Genomic DNA, 25697 nt, shown 5'->3' on the forward strand with positions numbered 1-25697 from the left:
TCTCCCTACCAGATATATATATATATATATATATATATAGAGAGAGAGAGAGAGGAGAAAGAGAGAGAGAGTTATATGAAATGCAAACACAAGCAATGGATTTCCTCGAAAGTTATGCGAATTAGTAGCCATTCAGTATTCGTATAAAACTAGGATTTTGGCCGGCCTGCCCGGAAAAGGCTGCTACGGCAGAAGGACTTTTATTATCAGCTCTCATTAGTATTCCATATTACTGACATCCTTTGTATCTTTTTTAAAAAAAGTGGCCAAACATGTGTTTTTCTGCATAATATGTTGGTTTTGAGGGGAGAATCACCTGGAACTCACCTAAAGTTAATCCGCTTCTAACATTGAAAGTATTTTTAAATTGTGCTTAAACCCTCCTGTTTAGATGAATCAAAATGGTTCTCTATTAGTTATCTGGCTAGGTGGAATGTCAGGCCAGTCGTATAGAAGCGTCACCTTTATCTTTCTAATGAGCTTGTGTCATTAGCTGTTGATCCACCGATCGCTCGGGGGACCCCAGCTGATGAACTCTTCACCCACTAACAGCAGAATAAATATCTGACTCCCATCGCATTGAAGAGTCATCGGATTCCTTTTTGATTTTATTCAAATACAACCTGGAACGAAACTATTGAGCACCAGTGTGCGGCCTGTTATACACTCGTAAAGATTCGAACTGCCTGTGCAGAATATTTTTGCTTGTTTGTAAGTTTATTCAGAAAGTTTTACCAGAGGGAACTGAGAGATTTCGGCAAGCAAATTGATGCATAACCTCTTTTTATATAAGGTAAATAATCATTATGCTCTGCCCATAACACCCGATTGCAAGGTCCATTTACTCTACAAACATGATTCTTGTGGAAGAGTGTGGACCGTTCAACTGCTTTTGTTAGAAATTAAAGTGCAATGAAAGTATCCTGATTTCCATCCACAGCAACAGAAAATAATTGTTTTTGGAAAATTTTCGGAAGATTTATTGTTGAGCGACGTCCAGCTTTTGATACAAAGCTTCGACAGGTAAAGTAAATAGGTTATGATGTTGGTTGAGATTGAAGGCGGAAAGAGGACCAAGCAGCTGATCCATGCTGTATCGATGTGGGGTATCAGATAAGCGCTTTGGTGGGGTGGGTCAGCAAGTGTTAAGACTGATAAGGAACTCAGGTGGATTTGGGTCCAACTAATGGTCTAGTTCATCCGGTTCGCTTCACGTGAAGATTCCTCTTGGAAGTCGCTTCCAACCTTTGTTCATCTGTATGAGGCTGAGCTAGCGGTACGATAATTGAGTACAGGTGAGGGAGTCGCTGAGCTCTGGCTTGGCCGGGATTTCCCCATCCTTTTTTGCTAATGGTTCTACGTTTGTTTGAAAAGCCTAGAGCGTCCCTCACAAAACTACCGTTGTACTAGCTAATCTACACAGGCGGACAAAAATTGCAAGCGACTATCAAGAGGAATCTCCACGTGAAATGAACCAGAATACCTGGACCCCTGACAACCAACTTCCCTTAGCCGACACCTAACACCGATCTAGCCTGATCTAGCTAATTAGTCCTCTTTCTGCCTTAACTCTCGACCAACATCATAACCTAGTCACGTGGCTTGACGAAGCTTTTGTGTCAGAAACAAAACGTTGCCCAACACTTAATCTACCGACTGTTTACTAAACCGTTCCGAAAACAATGAGTCCTCAATCGGTTCTGAGAGTTTTCAACTGATTGAGGAGAAGACCCTATCTGGAATGCAAGTTTGTTGGTCGTGGCCTGATTCATCAGAATAAGGTGGCTTTGTGTCATGTGCATTGTGATACCAGTGACACATCGATCTTATCAAATCTAATCGAACAAATAATTAATGTTTGCAGTATAGAGTTAGACGATACAGACTAGATTGTGGAAAGCATTGACCGGATGTTTATGCACTGGTTGTATGTGTTCCGTTCTGTTTATTCCCCTCGTTGTTGACCTGTAGCATCGCTTGGTTCGTCGCCATTCGAATGGGTACATATACAACTTGTGAGCAGTCTTAATGTATTACTTTCATAGCTTAAAATCCCAGCCAACATGCAAGTGCCGCCCTAACTGCACAGAAGTACTTCGGTTACCATGGTAACCTACATGCATTGCGTGTCCTACCTAAATGGTTTGCCCTAGGAATTGTCAGTTTTCGGCCATCCATCAGTATTCAATTCTATGTTTGAAAAATGCCCTTCCTTATGGCGGAGACGGTCTGATGAAATGTTGGAAACTGTTTTTTTTCTGTCGTGTCTTCCCACTTTGCAGAATAAACAGAAAAAGTTCAATTTCGTTTTTCGACCAACGTCAAGGGAAGGGAGGCTGAATTTCCTTAAAGAACAATCAATGTTTTTGACGTTACATAGCATGGAAACTAAGGCTAAATTCCTAATGATTTGAAGATGAAAATAAATGTCTGTTGTGTACCTCCGTAGAAATAGGCTTTCCAAGTTAATCACACTTGTTTCAAAGTATGCAAAAAAAATATCATTGCCTATTGACTGTTGCTGTCTGGGTCTAAATTAAGAATATTATTTACCTGCCTTCACATCCGACTTTCGAGTTTGCCGGTGTATCAGAAATGCCATTTTGGTTTCCTAGAAGAGATATTTCTTCAAGGCAGAATGGAAATGAAACTATTATACTGTTAAATTTAGTATGAACAATAAAAAGGAGCGTAGATGTGGCGTTCTCCATCATATTGGTAGTAAAACTCAGATTGTATGACCTTTTCCCAGAATTATTATACATATACACGCAGTATACACAATTTCGCTGTTTAGCAGCCATAGTAAGATCCATGATCTTGACAGGGTCACAGTAAATTTATTCCATCAATGGATTTAGTTGAATACAGTTGTTGTATACTTTTAGTTATCCTACAACGGAGTAAACAACTGCATTTTTTTGTGTCACTTACCTGCACACAACCAGTCGAAACGGTTAAAATGATGATGACACACAGTAGTCACCTCCGTTATGTGCGTCGGATTTACCACTCCTCTATTTCTCTAAAACAACTGCATAACGGTCCTTTTCGCTTCATTTTGGCCGTTTTTACAGGCAGTTGGTAACTAACGTTGCTGAAACATGTAGAGATCCGAGAAACATTAAATTAGCTTAAATCACAAAGAAATTTTCCTCGTGTGTAGACACCATCTCGACAAAGACACCATAGGTCTTTTGCGTGTATAGCTGTGTACCACAAAATGTTTTACCCTTTTCATACTCTTGATCAAACTCACTGCATTCTTTCACAAGGCAACGGTGCAGTTTAGTGCGGAAAAATTTTGTTGCAACGCTTCGTGGATTGCATGTTCATAAACTCTATTAAGAACTTTCCGGTATTCGGAGTGTACTACATTGGCCAGTCGACTCAGCCACGTTGCTGTAGGTTATTACGTACAAAAGTAGACCAAAAGGTAAACCAGCTACGCGAGTGTTGGAGTTAGGGTCCGTCAATATGTCTTCGATTATGCGTCGTTAGTCAGCCTGATTTCACGGGTGAGGTTACTTTCGTGGCCAATTACGTCCAGACAAAGCTGAGAGTAGAAAGCAGAATATGGCTGTATTGGGAATACTTCGAAAAAAACAGGTGTAACGGTGATGCTATTGGTGGGAAGGAATGCGAGTGGTATGTTTTGCTCTTGTTAATTCGCTTTGCGTCTCTTGAAAAGGGAGATCTGTTGCGGAATTTGTGGAGTCGTTTTGTAGCATTTGTTTGGATTTGAGCAATGAGTGATTGAAGTCAATGAATATCCAGGAACGTTAAAGAAGACGCGTTCAGGAAAAGATGGATATCCAGTTTTTGTAAATAGGATGCAAATGAGAGTTTTGCTTCCCTGTCCGAAAGTCTGTAACTGGTCAGTTGGCATTTTCCAATAAATAACTCCGCAGCGAAGGCCTTCTTCCTTTTACAGGTATTGTTCAGTTTTTTTTATCAAACCAGTGCTTTCAATCATCCTCGATCCATCATCGACGGCTTTTTAAAATGACTTCATTTTTTACCACGACTGGGTCCGTTTAGTTTATTTGACTAACTGGTCAATTTGTCAACTTTTCCCTCCTGCTTTCAGAGGCTTGTCCGCCTACAACTAGACAGAGATTCGATCACTTCTAATTGTTTTGACCATTGGCGAGATCGTGACGAAACACTTAACCGACAACCGGGTGGGAAACGAAAAACAACAAGGTGCAAACCTCACAACTTGGTTCGAACGGAACTAAACGATTTTGAGACTGAAGACCACATAGTCGGGCCCAGATATTGCGTGGTGGCAGAAATCCCGTCTACGATTATGGTGGATGATGATGGTAAGTTGTTTTTCTGAGTATGAACGCATATAGGTGAAACAGTTGTCCATGGACCCAAACCCACACCCCATCTAAACGACACCATATCTGTGTTTTTGGTCATGCTTCGACAGATTTACACATCACTAACTGGAAGGACGTTGATCGTGTGTGAACTCCACACGTCATAGGATAGGGATGCTAAAATTAAAACGCAAAAGATTTTTTGGCCAGTTAATTTCGATTGATATGTTTTTCTCACCTAACTGGTGACCCCTCAGAAGTTTTCTCATCTATAAGTGAATTCTATTCGCTAGAAGGTACCAACAGTTAAGTTGCTATATGAAAATTTCATTTTTAACGCAGCAGCTGTCTTAGCTTTTCAATACGAGATCTAGCATTCAGTTTTGAGGCATGTATGGAGCTTCGAACCTGGTTTGTTGAAATGGTACCGCACCCACTCTGCCACCATTTCATGGTAAATGTCGAGAATGGCTAATGATACTCTTCTGAGCAAATGCTCCTTCTGAAAGCATCCGCATTGGTGTAAATGTATCTGTGATAATGTACCCATTAATTTATCAGTCCCCTAGTAGAAGCGTGAACGACTTCCTTAAGCATAATAAGTAATTTTGACTGTTCCCGAAAAAGCATTGAAGGTCATCCCACCTGCTAAGACAGTTCAACTTAGGCCGACTTCTCCTTGAAGGCTAGAACTTCAAGTACTGGATAATAACCTGATCAGCCCAATCATCTAAGGTAAGGGTCATATACACCCTACTCTCCTTAATTTTGCTCTTGACTGGATTTCTAGCCTGATCAACTGAGGAACGAGAATTAGACTTCATCATATTGTCCGAATGTGGAAGTCCTTATTTCAAGCACTTCACTGTTTGATTTATATGGAACCATCTGACTTATTTATTTCGGTTGTCCAGTGACAGTTGTTCGGAACCTATCCGGATGTCACCTGAAGCGTGCAGCTGGCCAGAGTGTTGCAGATACCAGTGAGGCGGTGGACGGTGACCCTAACTATGCGAAGAAGGTGATGGTCCTCGGTGCAAACGTGAGTTCAGTCGGTGTTTAGTTTCTCAAAATAGTTCAACTCTGCGCAAGTTATCTTCAGCCTATGTAATGATTCAGCCAAGGTTTGGCACTCTACTTCACGATCATCGGAATAATTTATCAGCTGCTGTCTGTCTGTGAACTAAAGATAAGTTATTTTTATGAAGGATACTACTGATAATTTTGCTGAAAGTCCTTCGATGGTCCATGAGGGGTTCTACCCATCTTCCGATTCATCAAGTAGGTATAGTCTGCTAGTTTCCACCGGCTTTTTGTTCTTGTTGAACCCAATTTACACAAAATTCGACAAATGTACTCATTTGCACACCATTTTGGTTCTCATGGATTGCTTATTCGAATCACAGCTGAATCTCCCATTTATTTCATTCTTCACCCGAATTTGCTTCACAAATGCCGTGTCACGTTTCAGTTGGTACGATATTCAACTGCAGTATATTTCCATGCAGGAGATTAGTCATTGGTTTTGCTAGAAATATTTTCTACGGCACATTCATTTAAAGAATAATACCATACATAAGGCATTCAGCTTGGATTCAGATGCTTCTCCCCTAAAAAGCAAACTGGTATGCAAATGGATGTATTCAAAGAAAGATAACTCCAGCGAGAAGATCCTTTGAAGATCTCACTGATGTGAAACCATATCCCTCGCTAGAACATCGCTTCCCCACCGGAATGGATGGAAGGAACCGGACATTTATGTCTCAGTAAGAGCCACTTATTTGTGACAGTGATTGAGCCTGAAGCGCTTACTGGTAAGATTTCATTTTTGCAATAGAGTACGCGCAAGATGAACGAGTGTAGCGGTACAAAACGACAGAAGTTCGTAGGTCGCTGAATCATCGTATGTATTCTCAACAACCAGCTCATTCAAGATGATCGGAGTTATTTTAAGGTTAGTTTTAAGATTTCCATAGCAATTCAAATCCTTCCCTTTCTATGAACCTTGTTTCAGGCCTAACAGCCTTTTTGCTTAAGCATTGTCTCCGACAGAGTTTAAGGTTATCGAATTTCTTCCTTGCATACGCGGACACAAACAACTGAGTACCAAGTAGATGAATCCGATCACTGTCACAGTTGTTTGTTTCGGATGCATAACTGTACATCCATCTAAAATGAAAGCTTGAAATAATTTGGCTACGACCATATCACAACTCACAAAAGAAATCAGAGCGATAGTTCTTATTAAGGAACAAGTATGAATAACAGAAAGGGAAGTTTTTTGCGGAAGTTGGATCGCATAACAGTCTGTTTTACTTCTTTATTTCCAGGCACCGAATGGGACTGCTGGTCAGGTTAACTGGTCGAGCACGGACCTCACATCCGACCACAACCAGTCATCTCAGAAATCTACTGAAACCTCCCCGTCTGTAACTGCCACCTCCACGGTCGATGGAGGTTTGATCAACCCCAGTCCGTTCCTTACTGCTAACACTGTCATGACTAGCCATCCGGTTAGTACTACGGCAAAGCATATGATGCAACACGACAAGCCGGCATCAACCAGTCCAACGACCAGTCCGAGGCGTCTGCACGTTTCTAACATACCATTCCGATTCCGTGAAGCTGATTTGCGTTCTTTACTTGGGGTAGGTCTGGCAAACCATTGCAAATTTGTGCACGTGGTAAACTACAAATGTGTAATTTAACCCTTGCTTCAATTAGTTCTATCCTGCTATAGAGTAGTACCGTTCAGTCACAGTGGAACCTATGACTGATATCCGTATGGTCACTAAGATCGTCTACGCGAACGCCCAATGTAACGGTGATTTATAGCACCATTCCACGTCACCAGAAGTTGGCTATTATTACTCTCCCAAGCAATGGATTTCAGTTGTGGGAGGGAGGGGGGGAAGGACCAACTTGACTATCGGCTGTTAGCCCGATTCATCCAACTTTCACAGCAATTTACAATCTTAAACTAACTTCAGCATTTACAGACGTAAGACGGTACCCGTGAGGTTGCTGAAATTCTTTGAAGCCAAGATCAGCTTCGCTCTTCTTCGGGTTCATCAGGTAGGCGCAGTCCCCGGATTTTTATCGAAATCATGTTCTACTTGAACCCAAATTGCACGTGATTAGTGAACCGCACAAACCAAGTTGGCTTTGCGGGAGACTCACATGGAACGCAACTGAATCTCTCGTTTATGACGTTTCGATCAACTGAATGTGTTGCACCAGGCCAACTCATGTTTCACTTGTTGTGTGAATGCAGCAACAGTATCTCCATGGTCTCGTGGTTGCGTAACTGAACGGCAAACAGGCCTAAATACTTATGCGACCTAATATAGCTACAGCTCGAAAAGCTTTGGAGAAGTTCAAACGATTCTTTCTGCACTCTCGCTCCAAGATCAGCCAACAAAATACAGTAAAGTTGTAAGATAAGAAGACCTGCCGAGTTAGCAACGAGTCGGGTGCAATAAACGATGAAAATGTAATATTTAAAGCCTAAGGTGAAGTTAAGTGAAGACAGAGAGACCGATGGGTTGCTTGTTCTGTTTGTCGGAAGGTCCATCATGCCTGACTGTGTCAATTTGTTAATCTCGGAGTTGGTAGGTAGGCCAGTCCGCCTTCAGGGGACCCACTTTATTCTAGCTAAGTTCAATGTAATCAAGGTTCTCTTGTTCAGTCTATCCGTGGTTCACATTCTGTGCTTTTATAGTAATCCTGATGCATTTTATTGGCTTTTCATGGGGGAAACAGTGAGTGTAATTTGATATTTGTCCTGATTTGTATGCTTATTGATCGAGATATTGCCATTGGAGTGAAAACAGTTTGGAGGATTGTGCATCGCTTCTTGTATTGCTCTTGGGGAAAACTGCACTTGTCGTCGACAGCGTACGCAACCGTATTTCGGTTTCAGCGTAACCGTCGTCGTTCGCTACGCTCCACCCTGTTGGTACAGTTATCCTGTCTGCCATGTCATTCCCATCATGCTTCATTTCCTGTTTGTAAATAGCGAAAGTTGGAATTTTGATCCAGTTGTGGAGACTTGTGCCGATGTACTCGTACAACTGAGGCGAAAAACAATCTATCAGGGAAAATTAATCAGAAAATAGGCTAAAATCGTAAACACTGTGACCTTTCAAATATTGCCCTGCATTCCTCGTTAGGAATAAACGGATTGAGCAAACTGTTTGGTTCACTGGCCCTTATGATTCCCGTATTACTCAGAATAGTTTGTTTCACATCAGCAAAAATGAAGTGAAGTAGACTTATGTCATTAGCCAAGTACACTCATTTGTACACCAATATGGGAGACTCACCTGGAACCCAACTGAATCTCTCGCTTATGATGTTTCTAAGCAACTGTGTGCTGCATCACGCTGCCTTAGGTTTCAGTTGGTACGATATTTGTCATATCGTGATACATGTATTCACGTAATACGCTACTCAAAAGGTTGCTGTCGAGAGGTTTTCAGCAACCTTATCAGTAGTGCACTACGTCTAAACTTTTGTAATATTGTGAAAAGTGGAACATACTTTAGGGAGAATGAGAGCCACTGATTCAGAGCAAGAACACTGTAACATACTGGCGAGATAATTCCTCGTGACTATCCGCCAAAGGTTATCAAAAGGAATCAAACTGGATGTTCCTCACTGCACCTGGTTAACAACAGCGGTTACAGATTGCGGAGCATGTGGCCCGCTATTTCATCCTATTACCCAAAGGTCTAGCCACATTAAGATTTCAACAAGTCATCCTTCCCCAAATCACTCATTTTAAGTTCTGCGAGGAAACTACTAGAAGGGACAAAGTTTAAAAACGCGTAACTCTGGCCGAAGCTCTCCCTTAGATGATTACGTTCTGCTTTTTCAGGCATTATTAATTGACGCAATCGAAAAAGACATTATCAAGTTAAAAAACAGTTTTTTACCAATTGTAACAGGGTTTCTACGTCTGTTTTTTTAGCCATACGGGACCATATTGGATGTGGAGATCATTTTCAATGAACGTGGTTCCAAGGTGAGTGATTTTATGTTATTCTTGCTCAGATCTAAACATTGTTTCAGAAGTGTCGTCCGAAAATTATCCATCTGTCTTTTATTCGACTGCAAGTAACTGAGTCAATCAAGGCGTCTACCCCTCATCTGTATTCATAGTTTGCCCGGTTACGTCAGCAGTAGATACCATTTCCAAACTCACTAACACGAAACGACACGTTCATCGGTCCATTTCTATAGAAAACACTTGATAGCTGTTCCCGCTTTGCTGCTTGCCTAATTATCGCCAAGGAGAATGCTAAAGATAATTCGTGGACTCTGTTTAGCAGCGCGCCATGCGCAATGCCTGGTGATAATACAGACTAAAGTGAAAACGTAGACTATTCACATGTAACGTCTTCTGGCTAGACAAAAATGACTCATCGATAAGATAATCACCTCAAGCGGTCAATTAGTCAATCAGTGAGAGGAAGCCGTCGACAATCCCGTAAATGCCCCTTCATTTTCTGTTTGATCAGAGTAGATGCTATTTCGCACAGATAACCGAAGACCGAGTGAGCTCCGTTGACAAGCAGGGTGAGCAACTCATTTGGTCGGAGATTTTACCCATCTATTTTACAGACTTGTCTCCGTATATAGACAGGCTCTTTCGCCAAGCTGTGACATTCACCAAATACCCTTGATAACAGCTTACATAAACCTAGTCATCTGTACTAATCATTAACCAATGTGAGGAAATAATCTGAATTCTCGTCAAGGCCTCCGTGCTGCACCTCTTTGATGCAGGTTAGGCAAACTGTATACCTCTTGTAATAGAACCGTAATCCGTGTGGCCTATCGAGGCAGAGAACATCTCAAACCTGCTATGCGCTTTGTTCCGCCGGCCCACCTACAACACAAATAAGGGGAATTAGATTTCCGGCCCCATCTGGTCAATGGATCAACAAATGGTCCACGTCAACTTCTCAAAGGTGGAAACAAACATGCATTCTGTCTGGAACGCGCCAAAAAGAACTCGTTTCTCGTTTGAAGTAATCACATTCTGCCATCTGTAAACGCCCAACGATAAATAATATTTAGAGGCATGATATTCTGGTAGACGTAGAAAGATCTCTCAGTAACCACCATGCAAACGCGCATACCTTCAGAAATGTCTCCACTGGCCTTGACTCGTATTATTCCCGATTATATAATGTCGCCAATAAAATGGAATGGCTTTGCAAAATTTTACCACATTCTGAAGAGTTCCCGCCTTCAGATTGCTGCAGAGACTTACGGTTACCATCTGTTCACGAGAACCTTTGGACTGTTTGTGCACTTCTGAGTTACGCGCTGGACTTTTTCAAAGTTCAGGAAGTTCTAGACAACTTGGCAATCATGTGGCAAACAGGCAATTGAATATTCTGGGATGATGACAGTAGTACCGCTAAGTATAAAGAACGGACCGAAGAATGCACGTGTTGAAAAACCAATTCTCCAGCTTGTTGATCAGAGTTAGAGTAGCGGGATCACTGCCTTTTCTGGTGTATAAATCTACCGTGATTTTTCCATTTATCATCACAAGAACTATGCTTACCTCCTAAAGGAGTGGCATTCGGAATCACGGAATATTCGACTTCAGCTATTGCAACTTTTCTCCTGTTTATTTCGTTGGTGCCAATAGTAAACCAAGTAACGTAGACCACTCAGACCAACTTTTCTGATCAATGAACGCCAATTTCTTGAATTCGCCACCCCGTAATAGGTGAGTTTTACTTACGTGACCGTTGAAAATTGATGTGTAGACTTGTCAGCCAGGGGATCCTCCTAGTCTCCACGCGCCATAAACCACCAGGTCCCCGGAACACTGGTTAGACGATTCCAACCTTTTTATGCTCAGTATACGCGTTATCCTGTCGAATCTAGCCTCTGGCAAATCTCATCCACAAGAATCGACCAGGAGTAGCCTTCTTATTCGGCAACCCTTGTAAGATTTCAGCCGCTGGTTATACATAAACTTCATAATTCACCATGATGAATGCATTTCGCGTCATCCCGCACAGAATGCAAATGACCTGATATTTTGTTCACATCAGAAAGTACCGTCTTCACCTTGGAATACCGGTTGTCTAATCCATGGGCACTGTATGCAGCCAACATCCAGATGACCGACTGAGTGGACTCTGCAGATTGTCCTACCTTGTCAGTACATGAATGATGTATTAAGGATTCCGTGAACGCCAAACCAAGAATAATATCCAATTTAGTGAGGAACTACCTGGGTGATAGCTATTGAAACTGAGCCTCAACGTAAGAAGTCAGGGAAAACCAGCGACCTCAGTAACGTCATTCGTATACATAATATTTTTCATGTACTATAAACTTAATTTACTTCATGTAGATGACCGTTACATGCCTCGTACGCCTCAAACTGAAACGAGGAAAGCCTATTCCGGATTTTGCCGCTGGTCATTCTTTGTAGAAATGTTCTAATATTCAAATTAAAAATAAGCACCATATATTTATTTTCCCCTCAAAGTAATCAATGGGCGGCTCCTCTGAATTTTTCGGCGAATCCTAGTACCTTTACAAAAAGCCGGTCGATGCTATCTGAAAGCACTTTTTATACTCGCGCATATACTTATCATGAATTCTGTGTCCAATAATAACATAGCTTTTCCAAAAACTCAGTTCTACAACTTTGTCAATTGAACGCAGTATGTGCCTCTGATTCCTCTGTACTCAACTAATTGTTCTGCAGTTACATAACTGACCTAACTTATCCCTTGTTACTTCAATAGCTAACCAGCCGAAGCTGTCGCATGAAAGTTCAAGAAATCTAGGGAAATTTGTTGTTTTGTTTATTTTGAGACTCATACGTCCGTCTTGACATAAATCAGCACATTTACTAGTCCTTAATTGACCGGTCTTTTCCACTTTCCACAACAAACTCACCAGAATAATGACAGTTCATGTCTACGTCATACCACCACCGATTGCTGAAAGATTTTTGCGGTAACACAGCTCCACTCAAGCATTACTGTTTGTGTATCTGAAGTTAAAGTGAGTATTGATTAAGGCCTTATCCGTCGATTGAGAATCGACAGCATCCTGACTGACTAAAGAATATTCCACATCATATGCATTCGGATGCAAACTGTAGACTTATTTTGCACCGCGCCACTTTCTACAAGTGATCCTTGTTACATATGCGTAGCTTGTATGCAGCCGGGTATCCACATTGCCAAATGGGACATTCCCTTCATATGGATCCTGCCGTTGCTTCAAGCTCACACTAGGCTTAGTATTGTGTGGAATAAACTTTAAATCTCTGTCTACTTATGAGTAGATCAAAAAATAGTCACTCAGGTCTCAAAGCACCTCGAGGCGTTGTGGCTGTTTTAATCAGGAAATTGGCTGAGCTTTAGAATTGAATTTTATGCAGACTTCTGTACAAGTTGGTTGAAAAGGCAAGCATTTCGTAGGGGTTTTGAAGGTCTGTAAAGTGTTTAGGGCTTAATGCTGAATGAAAATGTGGTAGGGCGGGTCCTGGAACAATAATTTTTAGAGTTTTTCTTAGTTATCATTATCTCTCCGTTACTTTCAGGCACTCGTTTACGCTATGAAGACCGTGATAATTGTGGGTGAACCGAACAGACAGAAGAACTTAAGCGACTATCACTTCTATAGTCTTGGGTTATTCACTCTTGGGGCACTACCGTGTATTCGACCTGCTTGTCTCACCTGTAGTTAGGGCTGGTTTGATCACGATTAGCTATACAATTTAGCCCGACGTTTTCGTTAGCATGGGTTTCACCCTAAGGTTTAAGCATCACGTTGCTAGTTAACACAAATTAGCGTGAGTTGCGCATCGTCGTATTCAAGCCTCATCAGGATCTTACATTAAGGTTGAAAAATCAGTCGCTAATCTCTGGGGAGACTACGTTCTGTAGACACGCATCAGCGTTCACTGGAGATATGTGGGTCATGTACAACTGCTACCCTAGCGAATGGCACACCACTTATCCAGACATACACTCAGCTGTCAAAAAACCAGTCTACATCGCCACGACAGCAGTTATCAGTAGCATCCTAATGACTTTTTTGTTACCAGGACGTGTGGCATTCAGTTGGTCGTCCATATTTATTCCGAAGCCTCGTGCAACGCGAAGCCTGTCCTAATTAATCGTTGGTGACACTAGTACCCAAAGCTATATTCCATTTCCCCAAAAACTGTAGTATTCATTGGTCGCAATTGTGAATAACTGGCGATGAATATCAGAATTAATCAAGCTGAGAGCATGCATATAATCTGAGTTTGGCATGTCATATCTAATTTTTATCAATTTTTCTTGCTTCGGGTTGTTTTGGCCAGTTTTCTGCGTTGAATTTTTCCTACACTTCGTTTATTGATAGGAAACGAATGGTCAGTTATTCCATCATAAGATTTATCCAAATGATTGCATTGCGAATATTTAATTTCATCAAATGAAAGCATAAAGTTGCAGGTCACGTGCATGGTGTGAAGTGTCGTCTTTGCAGTTAGAAAGACACTGCTGACAAGTAATCTACTAAAATCGATAATTCAGAATGATCCACTCAAAAATACGTTGGATTCCAAACCTATCGTCAAGTTTACTTTATCCGCTATTGGAATTATCATCCTTAGAACGTACTAGGTTCCTACACGTCTTCTGCTCCCGCAACAGCAATTTTCTTTTGAAACTAAGGCTTTCATCTACTTTATTACAACTTTTAAAAAACATTCACGGTTGGGGTCATTTACGTTTACGGGATCGAAGGTCGAAAACAGTGTTGAATAAAGTTGGGCTGTCTTACAAGAACCTACACATCGAAATGTGCACGGGATTAAAACAGACCTTTAGCCTGGATTGATCTTAATCCTAAATGAGTTTAGTAAGGAAGTGATTGGTTGAAATATATGTCAAGCCAATCCGACTTTGTTGGTTCAGATTACTCAGTATAAAAAAAACAAGCTGATTAGCTTTAACTACGTGAAAATTCACACCAAATGTAACCTGTATAACTAGTCGAAGATTTGGGGCTGTGTGATGCCCATGCCAGCAGTGACGTGGATCAAAATACATATCTTTTCCATGTGAATTTTTTCCACTTCAGGAAGGAACAATGTTCTTGTGGAATGACCGTAGTTTGAGCACCCTTCTCCCATCATACACATCATATCTATCAGGAATAAATGGAAAACTATCTTGGGAATTCCCACAAGCTCAACTTGCTTTGTGAGTAGATCATTCGTAGTCCCGGCTGACTGCAGGATGCGATCGCGAATATTCGTCTTATCTGGACTTCTTCCCGCAACATAACGGCACAATCGATTAGATCCAGAGAGCATGTTTGACAACTGTACAGCGTGTAGTAAGGAGTTCGTAAGTGCGTATTAAGTTCCATCAAGCTGGAAATGGAAATCGCGATGGCTTAGTTTTCCTCCTATGTCGTAGCGATTGCTACTAGTTCTGTGAGAGCCAGTCAGTGTACAGTGCCCTCTCTCCCCGAATCAGGACTGCTCACGAGGTCTGGATCCAGTAGTCCGTGTAATAAGAGGTCTTTATTCAAATGGAGTGATCTGCTCGTTATTCTGACCTCATAGATGAGGGCTTGGCTATTCAATGGTTGGGGGGATTGGATGTCACCTTGTATTTTTACCGGCTGACGCAAGCCACAGTATATATTTGGCAAAATCACCTTTGTTTTCCTATCCGAGGACTACCATTAGTATTTTGCCTGTGTCTAGATGTTCGTAGGTTAACTAGAGTTGCTGTTTTCCAATGTAGCAACATGGTCCGTGAGTAATCCTTTGTAAAATTACTTCGTTGTCTATCTACTCACTGTTTTTAACTGGTTTTGAGTGACAGCATAGTTCACCCACCCATTCTAGAATGTGTTGCGCGCTTATTCTGAAAGAGTATGTATCATGTGGTCGTTCAGGTACTGCAATCATCCCTGTACTATTTCTCCAGTCATTCGAGCTAGCTTGAAGGAGAGTTAGCGATAAAGAAGTCCCCTCTGGTGATATATGCGGTAACCTAACCAAATGATGATGGGTTTCTGAGAGTCATATTGAAAAACCTGGGCCTTGGCAGATGTACACTGTTCGGCCTCTCAGTATGTACCAAACGTAAAAGGGGGGTTTTGGTTCCGGTGTTTTAATTTCGTCCTTTAGATTATATTCATACACTTTCTGGTCATAGACAGAGATGAAACCAGATACAGATGGAGAGAAAATATCGAGCTAACTACGCACAAATATATATATAATATATACTATAACTTCGAATACTGTAATATAGATATATATATATATATATGATTAGTGCTTGTTGTTGCTAAATCCTGCTGACGTGGCTGGGACTGTTCAAGATGTTCCCCTTTGTCTCAGTCCTCAAGACCAAATTGTGTTTTAGCACAGTCGAAAGGGTCCAGGTTTAGGGTTCCTGTTTCTTTGTATTTTAAACGACATTTGAACCGAGGCTAGTAACTAATTTGAAATCGATCATGTGCTGTTCGAAAGAATGGAAACCCACTCGGTCACCCGGGCCTGCACACATTTGCACCACCCAAACTAGAGGAAGGCTTTCATATCTCTGACAGCATGACCAGGTGGTTTCATAACTGTTCAAAGTTGCCAAGGCATGTACCTTCCTGATTCTCATGGGATGAGCAACTTCCCAGCAACCCAGCTAAAACACTTAATGTACTGCTCGATGCCAGCATTTTCACGGAAGTGTTCCTGTACGTCGAGTGATCTAACACAACTAAACATTGACAAGCCCCTACCTGGCTATAGCGACCAAGCAAGTCACCGTTGGATAGCTAGCTGCAACAGGTCACATGTTTTTCCACGCTTGACTGCAAAGCTGAACCGTGATCGAAAATCTTTCTTTGCGTTTGGGTAATTCCAAAAAAGCTCAGTTAGTTGGAAGAGGCGCAGCGGATTGTTCGTCTATATTGCCTGTTTTTTTTTCTTTCCCTCAATCAGGGTTTTGGCTTTGTGACATTCGCGAACGCGGAGGACGCCGAACGGGCGCGGGAAAATTTGAATGGGCGTGTCGTCATGGGGAGAAAGATTGAGGTAAGTCACCTGAACCACTGTTTCTCTCTTCTTCATTTGAGAATTTCGTAAGAAAAAAGCCGGTTTATGTTGACATATTTGACAACATTTTGCTCCTAAATATGAATGAACCGAAGGTTGTACAGAGCATCGCTCAACAGCCGAATGTGACACAAGGATGTTTTCCAAAACAAATCTTGCTTGTATATTAGTTGAACAAACTTGGTGGCTGTACAGCTCGTCAGAACTCTCCAATCTTACGTAGCAATCCGTTCATCTTATAAAGAAGCTTATAGAAGCATGACCTAAGCGAGATAATGTGATGTTATGTGCACGAGAAACGATCTGAACAAAATTTAGACACTGCTTTATCATATGAGTTTGCTGGCATTAGATGGGCTCCCACTGAACATCATATTTCATGCAGGTTCTTAAGGCTAATTTCCCGCCATACCTCATACGTCAAGACAAGTTGTCATTTGGGGGTCTAATGCATTGGTTATTTGTCTGCGGTAAGCCTCCAGTTCAATTTCTCGATAAGGACCATAAACTGCTCAACTTGTTTCGAATACTAATCACGACGTCAGCTAATCGTTTTACCTGATTCCGACCGACGCTGTATGAAATTTGTACTTGGATGTAATTTTTTCATAGATATAAATCAGGTTTGAAATCAAGACTTCGTTCTCTTTCGTGAGGTACAATCTTCATCTCGCTCGAAAGGAATCGTTTCTTCAGACTTGTGTTATCAATGAGGTGTCCCACATAGGCAAGATAAAATAACAGCTTAGGCACTTTAACCTTTTTTGTATCGAAGATAAGACTGATACAGTTAGAAAATTTACTTCTATCTCGTTAAGAATTCGGTTCGCCTTATCTACTGGTACAATGTCTTCTGAACAGCCATCCATTGTGTTTGCTGGCTAAAGAAACTACGAACATCACTGAGTGTGAGGTTCGTTGGGCTGCAGTGGCAGATCCGCCGTACTCATGACAGTGTCGTCCGACAGCAAGTAAAGAGAAAGCCTGACTGAATAGCTTCACTTGAGAATGGTCAGAATTAGTGAGATAAACTGCTGGCTCTGGTGATAAGCGACCAAAACAACAAGGACCCGGTTTCGTGTTTCGCGGACTTTTTTTCATCTTCGTCCTTGCAACCATTTCAAGCCCATAGTTCTAGCCTTCGGCACATATGCTACAGACACTAAAATGTACCGGGCTAACACTAAGAAAGTCAGTAAATGGATTCGGAAAAAATGACACACGCGTGAGGGTGTTGTCCGATGCTTAGTGTTGACAAATCCATTGCAACAATTTGGTTTTCACAAACAGAGGTCTCAGCAGATAAAGAGGTCAAGTGGCATGGATGTATTCCAAGCTGCATCTGTCAGGTAAGACTTTTCAAATAAGTGTAATTTAGTGCCGGTATCTTTTGACACATGGCTACGGCCCACGAAAACACGAATCATGTGTATACTGAGATTTGGCTATTTCATATACAGAATTCACTCAATAAGTGAACTAAATATAAGCTAAAGTCAAGAAGCCCTGTAAATCTTCTTTATTCCTGTTAGGATTGACATGTAATGCGCACCTTGGAAATCGAAACAGAGGTTCAATATCAAAACTTTGGGACAAGCAGATCAACATTAACATTCGGCCACGACCGTTTGATTGGTAGAGGGTACTTCGTTGCTAGTGTTTATGACCCCATTTGACCCTTAATTTTTCAGTTCACATTACGTGATGTCAGGTTTCTCTATTGATGGCATCTCAGATACTGCTCTATATGAAATGTGGGATTTTTCGTTCTGAGCGGACAATTTATTTTTGTAAGTAGTAACAGAATTTCACGTCGCAAATAAACTTGGTTCCTAATTTTGTCGGGCTTAGAAAGGTGTAATTAGAAAGTTAGCTTTGATTTCGAACCGATAACTTTCTAGTCAATGCCTCTCGACTTCCTTACTGGTTTCAATTAGTGAGCCAAGCTGTACGAGGCTATCGAATGAGTGTCACCAATGTAAATACCAGACAAAGAACCCCGCTACCCGTACGCAGCTGACGAGTTGAGAGGGAAGCGAACACGTTCAAGTCTACTCTCTCACGAAGAACCTTAAGCGCGGTTACAAATAATTGATTGTACAGTTTCCCAAAACGCTGCCAGGACATAAAAAGAACGCATTCCGAATGCAGCCTAGAGAGTCGTCTGTAACAATGGTTTATTGTTGTTCATATTGCATTGATAAAGTATGGTATATCCAGTCCAATTCGTCATATGAATTGGGCAACAGGACTGTTGACGTTGATAACCTTAAACACCTGGTATTCCAAGTTGTCTTCAGTTCTAAACTATTTCTTTTGGTGAGATCGGATGGTACAGACCGATGCTATTCTTCATCAGTTTATTGTTGGCAGTACTGGTCTGTATATTTGAGTCCAAGTACATATAAACTGAACAAAATTACCAAATCTGGAAGCGTATTCTTCGCTGAACTGATATAATTTATAGTTTCCTATAAAAAAAGCATTCGGAGGTGGTGCAGGGTACATAGGTTATAAGAATTTCGGACGATTTGACTCCAATGGTATACGGATGTTCATAGTTAAATTCCAAGGTTCGTAATAGCCAATTTTGGCGCTCGGTTTCTTTCATGAAAACACACAGATTGGAATTTTTTGGTGAAAAGTGGATAATCATACATAATGTGTGCAAAGAAGTTATCCTCAGTTGTCTTCAATGTGGTCAACATTTTCATCGCCAACGTGGGTTTCCAGTCCACCCATTCTAAGAGATGTATTCACATTCCATTTGGCTCACTAGGTTATCTCACTAGTTTGTCTTTCCAGCTCTCGCTTTCCAAAACTGATCACGGCTTGTTGTTTTCATCACTTTCTCGCAGGAACCTTGCAGCTAATGGCAGTTTTCGTCTCAAAAACTTAGTCCCTTTCTTCTCCTTACTCACAAGCTTTCATTCCGCTGCCGTGAGTAGACACAATCCTAATCGGGTTGCTACAGCAACAGACGTTGACAGCCCGTTTGAGATCCAGTGATTTAATTGTGTTTGTCCTGTTTGTTGACTGCATGCACGAATTGCCCAGCTCGTTTGTCTCCTACTTTGCATCACTAACATCCCTGTCGGGACAACTATTCTCGCATCAGTCCTATTCCCGAAGGTTTCAGAGGATTGATGGGTAACACACTGTTACATGTGGGTCATGCTGAACACCCACCTTATGCTGATGTAAAGGTTATCGGTGTTGCACAATCTTTCTAGGTAATTATCTACTTGATCTTTCTCGTGTACGCACGTTTGCGGTGTTGCCCTTGCATGTGGGACCCTTTGGGTTCGCCTGACTCTTGTTTCATTCCAGCTAGACATAGCCAGAAAAGAAACAAGCATCTCTGTGACTATCCGTCCATTGATTGGCCTGCTTGACATACGCGTAGCACACACAGCACGTCAACTCTCATCCCCATGCGATTTTAGTAAAGATTAAATTGACCAGTGTTTGAGTTTAATGGCCGAACTCTTACACCGCTGTTTACTTGTGCGTTCGTTTATTTGCTCGTTTACAGAGTCGTTCCAAAATGTTCACTCTCACCTGCTCCTCTCACAGCTCTGAACCACTGTCAACCTGACACTGAACGTTGTTCTGCACTCTGTCGCATATGTTCAAGTTTTTAGTCTGGCTTGAATGCTTTGTTTCTCAAGTTGATCACTATGCATTCGTTAAATCAGCTTATTATGCATCTGTCTTATGTTCTTTTGCAATGTAACCTGCATACTATTGATTTCGTGCTGTTAAGTCGGAGTTAACGTGACAAAATTTTGACCCATCATGGTGGGAGCACCATGGCGGCAGGTCGTGCGCTCAGGTTTTTGACGAACAGTGGTACATGTAAAAAGCCTCAAGCAGAGAGCAGAATACAACTGTGACGCCACTTAAATCGACTTCCTTTAGGGCAACTGCGTTAGACGTAATGTAACTGGTTACGAAATATGCGATAGGTCGTGACAAGAAGGATAGATAGTGACAAACCAGCGGAGTAATGTGTTTCGACAAGTCACTTCACACGACTGTAGAAAAGTGATCGAGGGTACGATACAGCTGCGTAACTTGGGTTGGAGAACAGGCCTTCTTTGCAGCGGTCGTGATTTCAGTGGAATCACTCCAATCATACGCTATTGCTAGGCAATCAAAACAAACATGGCAAAGTTTTCGGCTTCTCCATGTTTCATTTTGATTTATATTACTAACGACTGGTTTTCGATGAACGAACTCGGACATTTTTTTCATTTTCGGGTCTGAACTTTATGTCTTATATGAGGCGCCAGTACCCAACCAGTGTACTAACGACATGTTGTGTCTGTGTAATTGAATTTCAGTTCCAGAGTGTGTAAAGAATTCGAATTTACGGTGAAACTTCATCGAGTTTTCAGAATTTTCCACGGCAGAATGGTTAGAAAATGGTTGAGTTTAGCGGACTTCTCACAAATCAGCCATCAGGAGTTTTCCATCTACTGTTTTTCACTTAAGGTTTCGGGTCAGAATGCCCAGTGCAGCCTTAGGACGAGATATCAGATTCTCAAGGAAAAACGGGACTCTCTGTAGGTTTCCTGATCATTCTCATACAGGAAACTGCTCAAGAGGTTGCTGGAGACTCTTCGACAGCCCACGATCAGTTTAGCCCTTCTTGGGGCTCATCAGGTAGGTGCAGTCCTCGAGGTTCCGTCAAACTTATGTTCTACTTGAACCCGAATTGAACTGTTTTCGAGAAATACACTCATTTGCAAATCAATTCGGTTTGCATGAGACTCAAGTGAATCTCTCGTTTATGGTGTTAACTTGTTTCAATCAGTTCGATTTGGGTTAAAGTAGATCACAAGATTGACGTAAACTGGGGGACTGTGCCTACCTGATGAGCCCCAAGAAGGGCGAAACCGGTCGTGGGCTGTCGAAGAGTTTTCAGCAACCTTGTGAGTAGTTCTCCTTATGAAAATATACTGCTATATCTCGAATATCATGCCAACTGAAGCATAAGGCGGCCTGTGTGCAGCACTTTCAGTTGTAGAATATCATAAACGAGAGATTCAGTTGAGTCTCTCGTGAAAACCAAATTGATTTGCAAACGAGTGTGTTTCCTGATCATTGTTTTACCCTTGATTATTAAATTCATATTAGTTGGAGTTGAGGTGTCGATACTGGCATAAAATTCGGAAAATGAAGCCCGTAAGTCGGATGTGGTCACATTTCTGTATCTAAACAATCACGAGAAGAGTTAACAGAAGAGCAGAAGCACAACAAATGTTATATTTTTTGAACCAATCAACAGTGTGTCCTGATAAATTGTTACATTTTTTATTAAACTACCACCATTCTTCGTGGCCTAGTCGTTTATGTCAACACACAACCTACTCACTGCTCTTGCTGGCAATATGTTAAGGTTTTACGTTTCATCCGATAGTCTGGACACCCGAGGTGCATGAACCTTTCCAAGTCTCTTCTGATCCCGTTACATTCAACTCCAAAGTGGGCTTCTCCCTAATCTGTTCAATCTGGAACTGCACTCTGTCATATCTTCTAGCAACCAACTCCCTGGTAGTTTTATTCAGGGATTGTCAAAACTTCAGCCCACTTTGCGATTCTGCCTAGAGGAAGCGTAGTTGCTACATCTTTAATCCACCTGCTATGTTGAAGTATCAGGATGCATGATTACTTGGGTATTACTACTGACAGTAATAGTTGTAAAGTTGAATCAAAGGAATTCATAAAATGTGCAAAATCTTCCTACCAAGTTCATTCTAGTATTACCAATAGAAAACTATACCAGTAGAAATAATAATGCCCTGATTATCGGTGGTCAGCTTTCGTAGTCCGGTGCAACTGGTTCCATATTTGTTTCTAGCAAGTACATGATGATTGCTGGCATGTGGATCAACTTACTGTAAAGCCCATGTGAAATTATCATCATCTCACTGTTCTGCATGAATATGCACTTTGCTCGACGTAATACGAAGTGGAAAACTCCGCCACTTTGTCTGTGTTTTTTCTGCTGCGCAGTCGCACGCCGGATGCATGTGCAGTGCTACCAGGGTTTAGAGTTCAGTTCTGAAAAGACGAGTGTTAATGGAACACATGTTTGAGCTGCAATTATTTTTTACTATTCATAAGGCATGTTTTCCAGGGTTACGAGCCGCCATACCAAGCCCGGTTTAAGTCAGTGTGTATGGTGTTGATACGTCGAAGGTTTTATAAGATCTGGATTGAAACCGATCGTGGATGTAATAAAAAGTCTGTTTACCAAAACAGAGTTGTGGAGTACGATGATACAGTCTCAATATTTCACTTTCCTGGGCAAACTTTGTCACTGGGTTGCAAAAATAAATAAATACACGCCGATAAAACACTAGCATTAGCGAAATACACTCCTTTGCAAACAAATTTGCAACTGAAACATGAGGTGGCCTGGTACAGCACATTCAGTTGCCTGGAAACATCACAAACGAAAGATCCCAGCTGGGTTCCGGGTAAGTCTCCCGCGAAGAACAAATTTGTGTGCGAATGAATGTACTTCAGTAATTTGGATAGTTGCATATCAAGTTGGTTTTCACTGGAGACTTAAACGAACCTGTATTTTCTTCAACTGAATGTTCAAATGAGTATATTTGTGGAAATTTGGGTTCAACAATAACATTAATTTGACAGAAACTCGGGGACTGTGCCTACCCGGTGACCTCCAAGAAGGGTGGAACCGGTCTAAACAGTAGCATATTTCGAAGAATTCGGACAACGACAGGTGTATTCCCAAGACGATGACTTCTTGACTGGTTCAAAACTTTTTTCGACCGGATGAAAGCAACGTAAGTCAGGCATCATGTCACGCTTGGCTTAGCCATTTTCTGGTATGCGTAAGAGGGTTTGCGTTTGTGAGTTTGCGTAAACTCACTACAACAGCTGTTGGGCTGTAACAATGCCGATGGGCCCATGTGAATGGGAGCAATCCTCTTCCTGCCTGGCATCCGCGCCGAGCTGCGTGTAGTCAAACCAGTGCGAAACGACAGAAGTATAGCCTCATTGCTCCAGGTGTCTGTTAATTTCGTAGATCTTCGTGCTTAGAAGTAGGCACTAACTGCAGCCATATTGAATTATGTCTACTGATTCCACCGGAGTGCACTGGCAGTGTTTTTGCGTTTCTGTAGGGTTTTGAGATGGAGATCAAGAATGACAATTGTGTTCGGCTGCTGACGTCTCTGGATGTCTGCATTATGCGCTGGGGTGGAGGTTAGGGGCAGTTCCTTCAAACTTCGCAAACCGGGGTATTTGTGTACCGAGGTCTCAGAAGTGAATGTACATCTAAACTGTGTCAACAGCAGCAGCTAGGCTAATCTTGCGCCCATCTAAATAGGCCTGACCACGTGCTCAAACACGCAGGGTAGCTGAATACGAAACAGGGTTATGTGGAGTCACCCACACCCCCAGGCCGCAGCTCTCAATTGCATCAACCCACTGGCACTATCGCAGTCCACTAGCCACGCAACGAATACACCCCAACTCCCAATCGCAATCTAATTCGAAGTAGCAGAATTCATTTGCATGTCAGTCGTCTCGCATTTTTCTTAGACTGGTACGGGGTTCACCTAGGATACTGACTGATTTGACCTCTGATGAGGGTCCATTTAGTTACTTGTTACTGATCTGACCACCATCAAAATGTGCGAAATCCCCCTCTCCTGGAGCAGCCTCTCCTCTTCGGAGTCAAGATCTAACTTGAACTCATACAAATCTTATTTCTTTAATGTTTTTCAGTACGCAAAGTCTAACTTCCATTTTGTCTAGTGCTCAGTTGCCTTTCGAAATTCTATTTCGGTCGAGACTGATGGGGATTGCAAGTGACAATTCATAAGTTTCCGGATTGTCTCCCACAATAAATTTCGACCCAAATTAGGTCTTAGTTTAAAATAGGCGAATTTTCAGACAGCTGTTGTACCCGGGATAGAGATAGACACAACAAAAAAAGCAACTATTGAGTTGAGAGGGAAACGGGAGGGATTAAACTCTACACAATGATGGACAAAACACACGAGCCAGGCTGGGTAACTGAAAACCAAACTACAGAGGATTAGCGAAATACACTCATTTGCAAACTAATTTGGTTTCTCAAGAGGCTCACCTGGAACTCAGCTGAATCTCCCTTTTGTGATGTTTCCGGGCGAGTTTTCAGCAACCTTATGAGTGGTGCATTACAAATGTACAGACTACAGAATCTCTTGCGATTCCCAGCCAATTAGATTGACGTGCACGATGAGACCAATGACGCACCACGTTTAGAGTTTGCGGTTTGTTTCAACCAGCTAGTTATTTCGACAGTTTATTAGTCTGTAAGTAGTTATACAGTCTGGTCCAATTGGCTGTCTATCCTCGGGAAGAAACTGCTATTCAAGAGTGTGTACAAATGAAACCAAAAGCTATTGAAGCCAGCACCAAGCCCAGATACATTTAATTCCTCGGAAATAGAAGAATTATTGGACTGAAAAACTACGTGGCAATTGAGAGGTAGTTAATTCAGAGTAAGGAGTTGTCCGTGACCTGTAAAAAAACTCAGCTCTAGGTGTCGAAGAAACCCAAATTAGACAGATCGGTCGGGTCACGCTGGACCTTTTAGAGTGGAATCAAAGAATTCTTCTTACCGCCATACGTACATAAGGAATCCAGAGTCAGACGTAACTTTAAACCACAGAAAGAGGCTATAGGATACCCCAGGAATGAAACAATCAAATGTGTTCAGTCAGTAGCGAGTACTACTGGATTTTTGTGAATGGATTCCGAAATGGTAATTTCTTTTCTACTCAGTATGGTAACATTCCAAGTATATCCTGAGTTCACTTCTGGAGGTATGAACTGCTACACAAGAGACTCGTTAAAATCGTTTTTTTTTCACGCGGACACGATTAGATCGTCATTTGTACGAATACTTATTTGTGTATGTCTGGTTGCTTGATTATATCGTGTTACAATCGAATTTGTCTGTCAGGTCTCCTCTGCCATGGCTATACTATAATGCACAACTGCTTCCGGTTTAAGAGTCTCCTGCTTTCGTTTCACGACTTACTTGCACTGATTGCTTTAGTTAGATTGCATCCGTCAGTCCGTCCCAGTATTGTTTTAATTTTTTATAGTCACTCAAAAAAAGATTCGCTTAGCAAGCATGCGTAATCACATTGTCAGTTTCGTTTTTCTTCGTGATCTCATCATTATATCCGGTTTGTCTATTTATGCCCCAATCCATACTT

The 25697-nt window shown here is 41.7% G+C and overlaps 1 protein-coding gene across 1 annotated transcript in view; it reads left to right on the plus strand.

The window, feature by feature from the left end:
* Positions 1-25697, plus strand: part of T265_05959 (hypothetical protein) — a gene marked incomplete at both ends in the record, with an annotated part of 38406 nt that overhangs the window by 5039 nt on the left and 7670 nt on the right. Inside the window, 5 exons of the mRNA XM_009171106.1 lie at positions 4091-4328; positions 5246-5373; positions 6662-6979; positions 9304-9357; positions 16333-16425. Coding sequence (XP_009169370.1) covers positions 4091-4328; positions 5246-5373; positions 6662-6979; positions 9304-9357; positions 16333-16425 — 831 coding nt within the window. The remainder of the gene's footprint in view (positions 1-4090; positions 4329-5245; positions 5374-6661; positions 6980-9303; positions 9358-16332; positions 16426-25697) is intronic.

This window comes from Opisthorchis viverrini (assembly GCF_000715545.1).
Source record: "Opisthorchis viverrini unplaced genomic scaffold opera_v5_118, whole genome shotgun sequence".
Classification (NCBI taxonomy): Eukaryota; Metazoa; Platyhelminthes; class Trematoda; order Opisthorchiida; family Opisthorchiidae; genus Opisthorchis; species Opisthorchis viverrini.